Source organism: Clavelina lepadiformis, chromosome 6 (genome assembly GCF_947623445.1).
Source record: "Clavelina lepadiformis chromosome 6, kaClaLepa1.1, whole genome shotgun sequence".
NCBI lineage: Eukaryota > Metazoa > Chordata > Ascidiacea > Aplousobranchia > Clavelinidae > Clavelina > Clavelina lepadiformis.
Window position 1 is genome coordinate 17,218,908 of NC_135245.1, and position 12,475 is coordinate 17,231,382.

Sequence of the window (12,475 nt, forward strand, 5' to 3'; positions counted from 1 at the left end):
AAAGCTTTGAAAATGCCTGAAGATAAATGTTTTTTTGGGGGTGTGGGGGGATATTTTCATCAAAAACTGAAATTGTTTACTACTAATTATTATTTAAAAGTTTGAATGCGCCAGCAATTCAATTCAATGAGATCAGGGCGAATGTAGGAAATTTTTGAGGGGGTGTTCCATTCGCAAGTTGTTGATATTTTGACATGGTACATATAAAAGCTGGCATCCAGGCAGGATAGCGACTGTCAAAACAGCGACTGTCATAATGGCGACTTCATAATAGCGACGTAATCAAGTGAGCGACATTCCAAACAGCGATTGTCTAAATGCCGACCGCATTAAAACAGCGACTGTTATGATAGCGACTTAACTAGGCTTTCCATTTTTCCAAATTTTTTTGTTGTTTATCATTGCTTTTTGAAATAGACTTGAACATTTGCTTAATTGCCTATTGTGATGGGACAATACAAAAGCTTATTGAAATTTATCACCCGCAGGGAAGGCCTATTGTGATACACTAGATTGCGGATTATACGAGAAGACAGCTGGATACAGTGATTTTAAGTAAAAATATCCGCATAGTTTGATGTTATTTTGAATGAATAGCGCAGTTGTGCACCAAGACTATTAAGTAAAACTAAGCAAAGAAACATTTAAGTGCAGTTTCGGAACCCTTAGTTTGCTTAAACTTCAGGGGTCCGCCACTGCTTTGACAGCAGCAAAAGGGGTCCGCCAAGATCAGAAGGTTGAGAACCACTGTTAGCCGCTAAACAAACCAATCACATCATGCTAATATTCGTGTAGTGTGGGTAAATGTTGTGGGTAGTCAGTAAATGCCAAAGCGGGACTTTTAGTTGACTGATCGGAACGCCGGGACAAAGCCTTTAAAAGCGGGACTGTCCCGGCTAAAACGGGACGTATGGTAAGCCTAGACTTAACTCGTGTTCACTGAGTTGAATTCACTGAGTCGAATGAGGCATTTATAAATGGAAGGCAACACTATGACGTGTCACATTAATTTTAAGGTCGTTTGAAAAATTTGCCCCAATGGATTTTATAATTTCAAGAAAAGGAAGTGACATGATAAGTTATGAAGGCTTTTTGTACAGGAAAGACAAAACAAAGTTAAATACAATCAATTGGAGATGTGCTAAAACAGGTTGTAAAGGTCGCCTAACGACAAGCCTTCAGTATCGTGAGCAACAACAACCCCCAGTGAGCAGTGGCGTCCACACGCATCCACCAAACTCTACGGAAGTGGCAGCCAGGAGAGTTGAAAACAGTGTAAAAACAGCTGCAGTAAGAACACGGGAACCACCACGAAGAATCGTGCAGGATGCATTGACCGAAGTTAATGAAGAAGTTGCAGCAGCTGTTGGCTCTTCCACAAATCTGCTCTTCCTCTTCCATATGTGGAGTGTGAAAGCCAGACAAGATGCGGGACTGCCACGAACCAACAACCAGCTAGAGAGTTGGCACAATGCGTTTCAGGGATCAACGGAAACTCATCATCCTTCCATCTTTCGATTCATCGAAGCTTTAAGACGGGAGGAAGCCCTTCAACGGGCAAACCGAACCCAGCTACTACAAGGCAGAGACCTGACTCAGCGAATGAAAAGATACGTGACAATGAACACACGAATCACTGTTGTACAGCAAAATCGAGGCCAGTATGATCTGCGGCAGTTCCTTCGAGCCCTTGCTCGCAATTTAGAAATAAACGTGTCTTGATTTTTATTGCATTTTTATTGCATTTTTATTGCATTTTTATTTTATTTTATTGCTTTTTAAATGATGTGACTTCATGTGACTATGGATAGTCCAAATAAAATGTTGTTTTAAAGTCCCTTTTGGTTTCAATCTTTCACTACGCAGTATTTGCCTGTTTCTGCGTGCATACGTGTGTAGAGAGGTGTGGGGGATGGAAGTGCGTGTGCGCGTAAGCCTTTGATTTAATAAAAGAAGTGAGGTCGCTGTTGTGGCAGTCGCTGTTTTAAATGAATCGCTGTCGTGTAGTCGCTCTATTGACAGTCGCTGTTTTAAATGAATCGCTGTCGTGTGGTCGCTCTATTGATAGTCGCTGTTCTGACAGTCGCTATTTGGAACCCGAGCCATAAAAGCTATCAAACATGTACATTTAACAGTGCACTGGCGTCGTTCGCTGTTAGGAAATTTTGCATTTATCTTAATTATAGGGAAAATGATATCTATGACATATTGGTTATATTTTTCTTTGGAAATACCGTCTCTGCTACTTATGTTGCTACTAAGCAATAAGCATGGCGATGTCATTCGCAAAAGACAAACACAATGCAATGCATATCTGTAACAGTAATGAAAGTCCTATTCCGTTGTAGCATGTTCAGAAATCTATCAAACTTGGTTGACCACAGTGTGCAGCACAAAGATTTGCGATGGTGCCAAATTATCACGTCATTAAAAGCAAAGTAAAACTCACAAAACAAAAATGGATGCGATATGACAGATGATGTTTATTAGGTTTATGACGTCTTAATGAGGGCAGCAATTATTTTTTCTGTTATTGCACAAGATAAAACCAGCAACGAATTTTAAAGAAAACTAAGTTATTGTGTCACGAAATATATCACTTGGCCTACACATGATTTTCGTTGGAACATTTTGCTCACGAAAATATGCAATCTATCCAACAAAAGCAGCAAATGAGACAAAAACCTTATGCCATAATCTGGCGTAATCCTTTAAGCGGTATGCGATTAACTGACATTTTTACTTAATGTTAGATAGGATTTGATCCAGGACTTCAGATTTCTATGCCATGACATGATATATGTGTTTAAGCGGTATGCAATAAACATAATTCGTCTGTGCTGCCGTAAGTTGGTGTTTCGGCCTATGCATACATTCCCAATTTTTGTTCTATCTCTTTAGAAAGCAACTAAGTTACCAAATAAAATATGTCAATCCGTTTCTAGGCTTGTTATCCTACTGTCTGTCATTCTCCGTAATTAGCTAGCGATGACGTAACTGTCTCCCTACGCATCAAATCCTAGATTCGCCATCGATCACAAGCGCAAAGTCTGTGCTGCTCAGCAATATATAACACTAAAGCGCCCGTCATCCACTGGATGGCAGATCTCATTTGATAGAAAAACTAACCACTTCATTTTCTATAGCCTACTTACTGTACTGCATCTTGCATCCAAACAAAGTCGCTGCGGAATTAATTGTAAAAAAGTCATTTACATGATATATTAAGTTGTTCATGTGTAACTGAATCTTTTTTGTAAAAAATTATGGCTTCCGTTAATGGAACTATTGTAACTTATCACGTATGTGTATTTGATTTGGACACTTTTGCTCTAAGCTAAATAATGTCGTTTTCAATGTTGTTTGGCTGAGAAATCAATGTTTTGTTGATACCTGTATACAGGATGTGCATTCATTAAATTCTACATAAACAGTGTTAGATTAACTTACAGCAGCTATACCCAGATGTGATGAATCAAAACTTGAAATACATCAGGAATAAAGTTATGTAAAATTTATTTTTCAGTGCGTGTTAATTCTCTCTTTAGTGCATCTTTAGTATATTTTTATGGTTTCATTTTAATGCATTTAAAATATGTTTTGCTTAGTTTGGATTGGATGTGCTTCTGATCCATGTGGAGTTAATGCAACTTGCACAAGCACTAATGGTTCTTATTCCTGTCATTGCCCTGAAGGTTTCACAGGAGATGCATATAGTTCGTGCCAAGGTATTCTCGACTTGCTTAATTTAAAGCATGCGTGTATTAATTTGTTGGTTAGATAATTTCATTAAACATTGTATTTGTACACACCGCTGTTGGTCACTGGTTTACGTACAAATCACAGTGAAGATAAGTTACTTACTTTTGGGCTTACTTTGCATATTAAGTATATGTTCAAAATGAAAAGTTGCAATGAGATAGAACTGCATGATTTACAGCATTGAAGCAATTTTCATTCATCAGTAGCTTGGACACACCACTTGCTCGTCTGCTTAATTTTCGCTTTTTCAACTTACGTCATATGGATTTAACTAATTCAAGGTTTAGTGGCACTGCTAGTTGTTACCAGCAAATATTAACGTTTTTTCTCTGGAGCACGTTTTAGGCCTTTTCGACTTTGTCACTTCTTCCTGTTCATTGGCGCGTTTTAGTAACAACTGGCTTGATTTTTCGTCCCCACCACGCTTTGACGAAAAATAAATTGATTTATTGATTTATGGTGGAATTGTTTATTTGATGTGATGACTTCAGATTTGTGTACAATGACATGATATATGTGTTTAAGCAGAATGCAATAAACATATTTTGTCTGTGCTACCGTAAGTTGGTGTTTAGGCCTATGCATGCATTCCCAATTTTTGTTCTATCTCTTTAGAAAGCAACTAAGTTATCAAATAAAATATGTCAATCCGTTTTTAGGTTTATTATCCTACAGTAAGTCATTCTCCGTAATTAGCTAGCGATGCTGTAACTGTCTCCCCAGGCATCAAATCCTAGATCCGCCATCAATCATAAGCGCAAAGTCTATGCTTCTCAGCAATATATAACACTAAAGCGCCCGTCATCCACAGGAATGTTACATTTTGGCACATTACATGAATTTTTTTTATTCAGATGTTGATGAATGTGCTGCTGAGCCATGTGATGTCCTTGAAACATGCACAAACACTATTGGCTCTTTTTTCTGTGAATGTCCTGAAGTTTACAGAAGAAATGCAGGTTGTTCAAGTAAGCAGGTTTTGCTTGAATTAAATCCACTAAAAATATATATTGATCTTATTGTAATGTACTGCAACATATGTTAATATGTTATACTTATCTGCGTTTTACGCTGTCTGCTGACTCTTGTAGCTGCAGAATTATATATTCTTCAAAAATATCTATGTTATATATGGGAGAAAAGTAACAGAAACAGTGAGTTATGTAAAGACTAAGAAAGTAGCAATCTATAGAACAAGTTGGCTACTCTGTATATTTACATAAATATATCATGTCGGCTTGATAATTGAGTGGTTGGAGTAGGTTGTGTTGGATATGAAGAGGCGTTATCGTTGCAATGCCCTTGGACAAGTACTAACAATGTCTGCTACTGTTCAGTGGTCCTGGTGAACAGTTCCAAATTTTCGGCAACATTATGTAAAAAATCCTCTAATCAAATGGAAAATGTACTAAAACTTACCTCTGTATCCTAGGCTCGAGCAATGAGAAATCATCGCCGAGTTTAAGTCGTGTAAAAACCTTCCTTGGATCATCGACCAATATTATAATGTCATGATTTGTGTAAATATCAAGCCAATTTAGACTTGTCCAATATTTCTTGTTAAGGTTTGTGTTTATCGAACCGGGTATTCATGGGTAAGGGTGTAAGGGGTGAGTGGGAATATTTGATTGATGCTGACTTCCACTGTAGTAAATGCCCACTACTAACTTCCTAGGAGCATTTGTTTCGAGGTTTTCTTTCAAGTTTTTCAAAACTTGAATTGCAAAACAAAAATAGGTTCAATAATTTTTAAGTATGTCTGTTTTTGAAACTGTTTGGTCAGTTTTATGTTTGTCAAAGTTGTTATTGTACATTAGTTCTATTATTTTTTTACTTGTTATGTAGTTTCAATATGTGATGTTGACAACAGTACACTAACTAACGCGAGTGGTGTTTTGGCTTCACCAAATTATCCTGACCATTACCCAAATAGTGTTCTGTGTTCCACTACAATTTTGGCTCCAGCAGACCATGTAAGTTTTAGAAAATCTTGTAATTTTGTTTAATTTTCATCAACTTTGAGTTAAGTTAGGTGGAAGAGAGTTGTGAAAAATGAAAAGGTAGAATTCAATGAGACCTCGTTAATCCAGACCACTTCGTTTCGTCAAAAAATGTCGGTTTAGCGGGGTTTCCGGATTATTGGAAAGTAAAAAATCAATCAATCTTGCAAATGCAGCACCGTGTTCAAAACGCAGTATGCACCTTACTCCAATTCTAAGTGCCGAGTTTCAGGCTGGACAGCAACTAAAATAAAATTATATTTTTTGTATGATCCGACCCAGTGTCGAACCCCAGAACCACCGTATTAAACACGAATGCTCTAAGCCAGAAGTGACGATCATGCGGCCGCAAATCGGTTTGACAACCGCTCTTGCATGGCGAAGCATTCCGGCGAGACCAGCAGTCTAGAACTTTCTTAGGCCTGTTTCCAATTTTTGCGCAATGCGATATCAAAAGCTGATAGCACGATTGAGTCGCAGCAGTATGTCTTCAATAGATTGCCGCACTCAACCTACGTAATGTACGTATTTTTTTGCGACCGCGGAAGCGTTGCTTGTTAGTGTTAATGAACAATTTATTTTTTCGTTTCTAAAATACTGTACAGTATTTCATAGTATGACTAAAAAGCTGTGCGGCTTACTCAGCTGTAACTGACAAAGTGGCTTGCCACAACGAATAGGACCGTCACCGCTGCTACAACGTCATTATGCAACGCAACGCAATTATGCGTAGATAATAATCGGCTATTGTTTCGTCCACAAACTAACATACTGTATTAGGACAATCGTGAATCATTTTCGCTTAACTGTTAATAATAATCCGGTTTATCGGATTTTATTGCTATTGATTTAGCACATTTGTTCCAAAACTTTTGTGTCGGAGTCGGACAGCGGGGTTTCCGGATAAAAGGGGTAAAATGCATAGGAAGAAATCCATTCTCGGCAGTTTTGTGTCGGATAGCGGGGATTCCGGTTCATCGTGGTACGGATTAACGAGGTCCCACTGTACTTGATATGTATTGATGTGTTAGGCTGTTATCACAATACAAATTTAATTGTATATTTTTAAGGTAATAGCAATTTCGTTTCTCGATTTTCAACTTGAATCACATAGTTCTTGCAGTTATGACTATCTTGACATCACAGATGGATCTGATGGTGAAGTTGAGGTATTGTACAAAAGGTTGCTTGATTGCTTGTGCTGTACTGAATATTGATCTATTTCAGAATATTTTTCAACTGCTTGGAAAACCTACACAGCATTTGTAACTTCAAACATTTTAGAACATTACGATGTTTTCATTAAACTTGTTTAAGCTCACATTATCTTACGTATATGTGAAACAATGTCTCCAACTTATGAAAGGATTTAAAAGAAGAAAGATAAAATTTAAGGACAACAATGACAAACTCTTTGTCAATAAACAAAATGGCCACATGGTGGATACCGTTTGACTTCCTTGCAACATCAGATACCATAATAACATATAACATTCTTATGGTTTGTTTTTTCTTAGGTTTTCTCTCAATTCATAAATGAAAGATCCTTAAAATTTTGTTAACATTTAACTTTGGTTATTACGTACACAAATTTCTAAAAACAAAGAAATTTGATTGCACACAGTTCTTGAAACCAAGGGCTTGTCAGTAATAAATTTTTTCCTAAACATGTATCAACATTTATCGCTTTTGTGTGTTACAGTAATAGTTTTCAGTTTTTAGATGTCAATCAGCCTATAATAATGTGTACAATACTTGCTGTGGCTATGCAGAGACTATAGCGGGAATTAGTTACCCACCAATTCTGTTACAATATTTAAAATAAATTAAAAAAGAATTTAAGCTTATTGTTTTTATGAATGGAAAGGGTTAGGTTTTCAGCTTGATAAAAGCGGTTTGTTATTATTTGAGACTTATAAATATAACCATCATCAGGGTGCTACTCTACAAATCACATTCTGCTGTCCGCTGTAGTTCCTACAGGAAATGAAAAGGACCTAATTGTTGTGTTAGGAAATTAATGATTGGAATTGTTACCTCAGTGACATTGACTGTAACAATTTCTAAAGTTTGTAAAAGAAGTTTTGGAAAGTTGATTTTGGTTCGTGAATGTTAGATATCAGTTTTTGAAATGGTTTATCAGTTGGTTGGCTTTTTGGTTCAATTCTTTTCCACTAATTGCATTTTTCAAACGATTTCACTGAAGTTATTTATTATTTCCTAAACATTAACGGACATCCTCAAACATTCACGTAGTCGATGACATACAATTATGTTTGTGTATATGACATATCTTGTACAGATTGTATCAGACCTAATGATTATCATATATTTTGCAGCCTCTTGGTCCAAAGTGTGGAAATGAATTGCGAGGTTTTAATTTGTCTGTCACAAACTCCTTGACCATTAAATTTAAAACTGACTCATCTAGAACATTTGAAGGATTTCGATTGCAGTGGACAATAGGTTTGAGAGTTTTTAAGTTTTTTCATTATTTTAGTTTAATTTTAATCTTTATTATGGTACATATAAAAGCTATCAAAAATGTACAATTAATAGAGCACTGGTGTCGTTCGCTGTTAGGAAATTTTGCAATTATCTTAATTATAGGGAATGTTATTTATGACATATTTGTTAAATTTCTCTTTGCAAATGGCGTCTCTGCTACTTATGTTACTACTAAGCAATAAGCATGGCGTTGTCGTTTCACTAAATACTTCAAAAAAAGACAAAAAAATGCAATGCATACCTGTAACAGTAAGTAAATAAAGTCGCTGCGGAGTTAATTGCAAAAAAGTCTTTTGTAAGATACATGTAAGTTGATCGTGTCTAACTTCTTTGTAAAAAATCATGTGTTCCATAATAGAACTGCTGTAACTTATCAAGTCTGTGTATTTGATTTGGACACTTTTGCTCTAAGCTAAATAGTGTCGTTTTCAAGTTGTTTGGCTGAGAAATCAATGTCTTGTTGATACCTGTATGCAGTATGTGCATTCGTTAAGTTCTACATAAACAGTGTTAGATTAATTTACAGCAGCTATACCCAGACGTAATGAATCAAAAATCGAAATACCTCAAGAATAAACTTTTGTAAATTTTTTTTTTCAGTGCGTGTTAATTCTCTCTTTAGTGCATCTTTAGTATGTTTTTATGCTTTCATTTTAATGCATTTAAAATATTTTTTGCTTAGTTGGGATTGGATGTGCTTCTGATCCATGTGGAGTTAATGCAACTTGCACAAGCACTAATGGCTCTTATTCTTGTCAATGCCCTGAAGGTTTCACAGGAGATGCATATAATTCGTGCCAAGGTATTCTCGACTTGCTTAATTTAAAACATGCGTGTATTAATTTGTTGGTTTGATAATTTCATTAAACATTGTATTTGTACACACCGCTGTTGGTCACTGGTTTACGTACAAATCATAGTGAAGATAAGTTACTTACTTTTAGACTTACTTTGCATATTAAGTATATGTTCAAAATGAAAAGTTGCAATGAGATAGAACTGCATGATTTACTGCATTGAAGCAATTTTCATTGATCAGTAGCTTGAACACACAACCTGCTCGTCTGCTTAATTTTCGCTTTTTCAACTAATGTTCTATGGATTTAACTAATTATAGGTTTAGTGGCCGTGCTAGTTGTTACCAGGAAATATCAACGTTATTTCTCTGGAGCACGTTTTAGGGCTTTTCGACTTTGTCACTTTTACCTGTTCATGGGCGCGTTTTAGTAACAACTGTCTTGATTTTTCGTCCCCACCACTCTTTGACGAAAAAGAAATTGATTGATTGATAATAGAATTGTTTATTTGATATTAAGTATCAACCTGATGCCCTTTTAAATATGATTACAGAAATCTATTATAAATTACTTCATAGTTTTTCACAAAATAAATCATCTTTTGATAGTGTTGATACCACATCTGCTTCAAAAAAACAGATTGTGATTTTGTAGAAAATCATTCTTTAATACAAATTTTTTCATTCTACTAGGAAAAATAGAAACACGGTGTCATTTTAATTTCGCTGATTATGTTGAAGTACATCTCATCATTAGAATATCAATTCTTTCGTAGTTTCTCTCAAAAATGAATTTTTGTCTTATTTGCAAAATTTTTTTCAAATTGATCTGTTGAAAGCATTTAGAGGAGGAACTTACAGTTTCCAAGTAACCCTTTAATAACGTTAAAATTGGAAATAACAAAAATAAACATGTTTTCAAAACTGTGTTTCTTGAATGAACCTAATGAATGATAAATAATTTTGAATGACAATTGCTTGTGTTAATCTTTGTAGGTTATCTGTAATAGAAAACTTATTCAAGTACACAATTTTTTATTTAGTTGCAGACGGATGTGCTTCTGATCCATGCGATGAAAAGGCGACATGCACGAGTACCGATGGTTCTTTTGTTTGTGAGTGTCTTGACGGTTACACAGGAAATGGACTCGAATGTTCAGGTAATTTCATGTTTGCTTTAAAAGAATGTTGTGTCTCTTTGCGTGGATTAGTTGATGTCTGATAATTTTTGAGACATTTGTAAATTTCTGTTATTAGTTAGTATTTGGCACATATTTGACCCCAAGATCCCAACTTCATGCAATACTGATGGTTGGAAGTATTAGTATAGTCGCGATATTATCTTTCAAGGTTTTATGGTTAGGAATAGTTTAGGCTTATTTTAGGAAATAGTAATGGTCTGTTTTCTGGCAACAGCATGATATGGGCCCGCTGAGGTACTTCAGCTAAGTTCTGCTTATAGGGAAAATGATGTCTATGACATATTTGTGAAAGTTTACTTCGCAAATGGCGTCTCTGCTACATATGTTACTACTAAGCAATAAGGATGGCATTGTCGTTTTGCTGAAGACTTCAGAAAAAAGACAAACACAATGCCATGCATATGTCAATCAGCTTCCAGGTTTGTTATCCTACAGCACATCCTTTATATAAGTCGAGATGACTTGTGACGAGATGCAAAAATGGGAATTCTTGCCGTCCACTGGTTGACAAATATTATCTGATAGAAAAACTTACATTCTATTAAAAATGCTAACACTCCTTTTTCTATAGCCTACACATTACATCTTGCATCAAAGCAAAGTCTAATTAAAATATAAGTCTAATAAAAGCAAAGTAAAATATCTAATTTTGAAGATTAAGTTCACAGAGAAAGTGCTAAATATGACGAAACTTTTCATACTGCAAAACTACAGAGAAAGCAAAATGTAATCTATGCCAATCTGTTTTGAAAGCTGCTGGATCAAGTACAAAGGGACTAATTACCCGATTGAAATGAAAACGTCAAATTGCAAGGAAGTTGTGTCCAATGGAAGCTTCAGCAGTAGATCAGCCAAAATGTAAAGTCCTAAAGATTGACTCCTTTTTTAAGTTAAAGAAGCCAAGCCTCCGTGAACTCCTTAGTCAATTTACTTCCCTGGATGGGCTTACATTTAATCAAATTGGCACGAGTGAGCGACTGTGTTGAGCTTTCAAGGATGACGGGTATGATTTGCCCAGATCCCACCAGCAGGTTAGGGATTTAGTGATCAAACGCATAGAGAAAACTATAAAGCTAGTCCATGAAGAGTTTGTCGCAATCAAACAAAAAAATATTTGTTTTTTTGATCACTTTTGACGAGATGACGTCTACACATAATCGACGGAACATGAACATAAATGTTCATTTTCAAGGTGTCTTTCAATCTCTGGGACTGATTCGTATTCAAGGAAGCATAAATGCAGCAAAGGCGGTAAAGCTGTTTGAAGAACTATGGGAATGCTTTGGTTTGAACCTGAAAGAAGATGTGGTTGCAACAGTCACTGATGGTGCCAGTGTTATGGTAAAATTCGGAAAGGACAATAGCCTTCAACATGTGACCTGCTATCCCCACGCGATCCATTTGTTTGTTTGTGATGTTTTGTATAAGACATCTAATTCTAAGTATAATTATTCTAGTAATGCTATTACTGTAATAGGAATTAGGAAAGTCTTTCTCGGTCAATTTCCGGGCCTATCTTCATTGAAATATGAAAGATAATTTGCATGCAGTAGGTTTTGATATATTTTGGGATAATGTCAACAACAAAACAAGCAACTGCAACTACAAGCAAAACCAAAGCAATACGCAAAACAAAAAATAACAACAATAAACAAACAAGAATCTTCGCGATCTGTTTAGAAACCTATTTTGAATAGTTTGGGTAATAACGATTTATGGATTTTATCTCATACTCAGAAAATCTAAAAAAACTGTGTTTTTATTATGCATGTTTATTTATGTTCACCACTTACATATGTTTACCACACACATAAGATAACTAATGAACTATTGTCTATTGAATACGGTTTCAAAATTCTGTTGCAGTACCTAACAAACGGATTTTTAAAAATATTTATATAGCAGTAATTATCGTCGATATTTTCCTCTAATACTGTGATGTTTATAAACCTCACCGTATAGTTGGTTCTTAAGCATGTCATTGAGAATGGTTGGACTGTCGACCTAATCAACTCTAAATCATAGGTCGGCAACCACATGCAGCTCTTTCATCCCTCTACTCTGGCTGCCGTGACCTGGAGACGCCGAGCTTAATTAGGAAAAAATAATAGCCATTTAGCTTTAGTTTTTGTTAAAATACTGGGATGTATATATATATATATATGTTAATTCGTTAATTTTAAATATGATGTCATGCCTATCTTGCT

General features: G+C 35.7%; 1 protein-coding gene across 1 annotated transcript in view; it reads left to right on the forward strand.

Moving 5' to 3' along the window:
* The window catches only part of LOC143463537 (uncharacterized), an 84,571-nt gene that overhangs the window by 41,240 nt on the left and 30,856 nt on the right, over positions 1-12,475 (forward strand). The window contains exons 14-18 of the mRNA XM_076962052.1: positions 5,608-5,735; positions 6,833-6,931; positions 8,102-8,228; positions 8,953-9,072; positions 10,110-10,226. Of these exons, the coding sequence (XP_076818167.1) occupies positions 5,608-5,735; positions 6,833-6,931; positions 8,102-8,228; positions 8,953-9,072; positions 10,110-10,226 (591 nt within the window). The remainder of the gene's footprint in view (positions 1-5,607; positions 5,736-6,832; positions 6,932-8,101; positions 8,229-8,952; positions 9,073-10,109; positions 10,227-12,475) is intronic.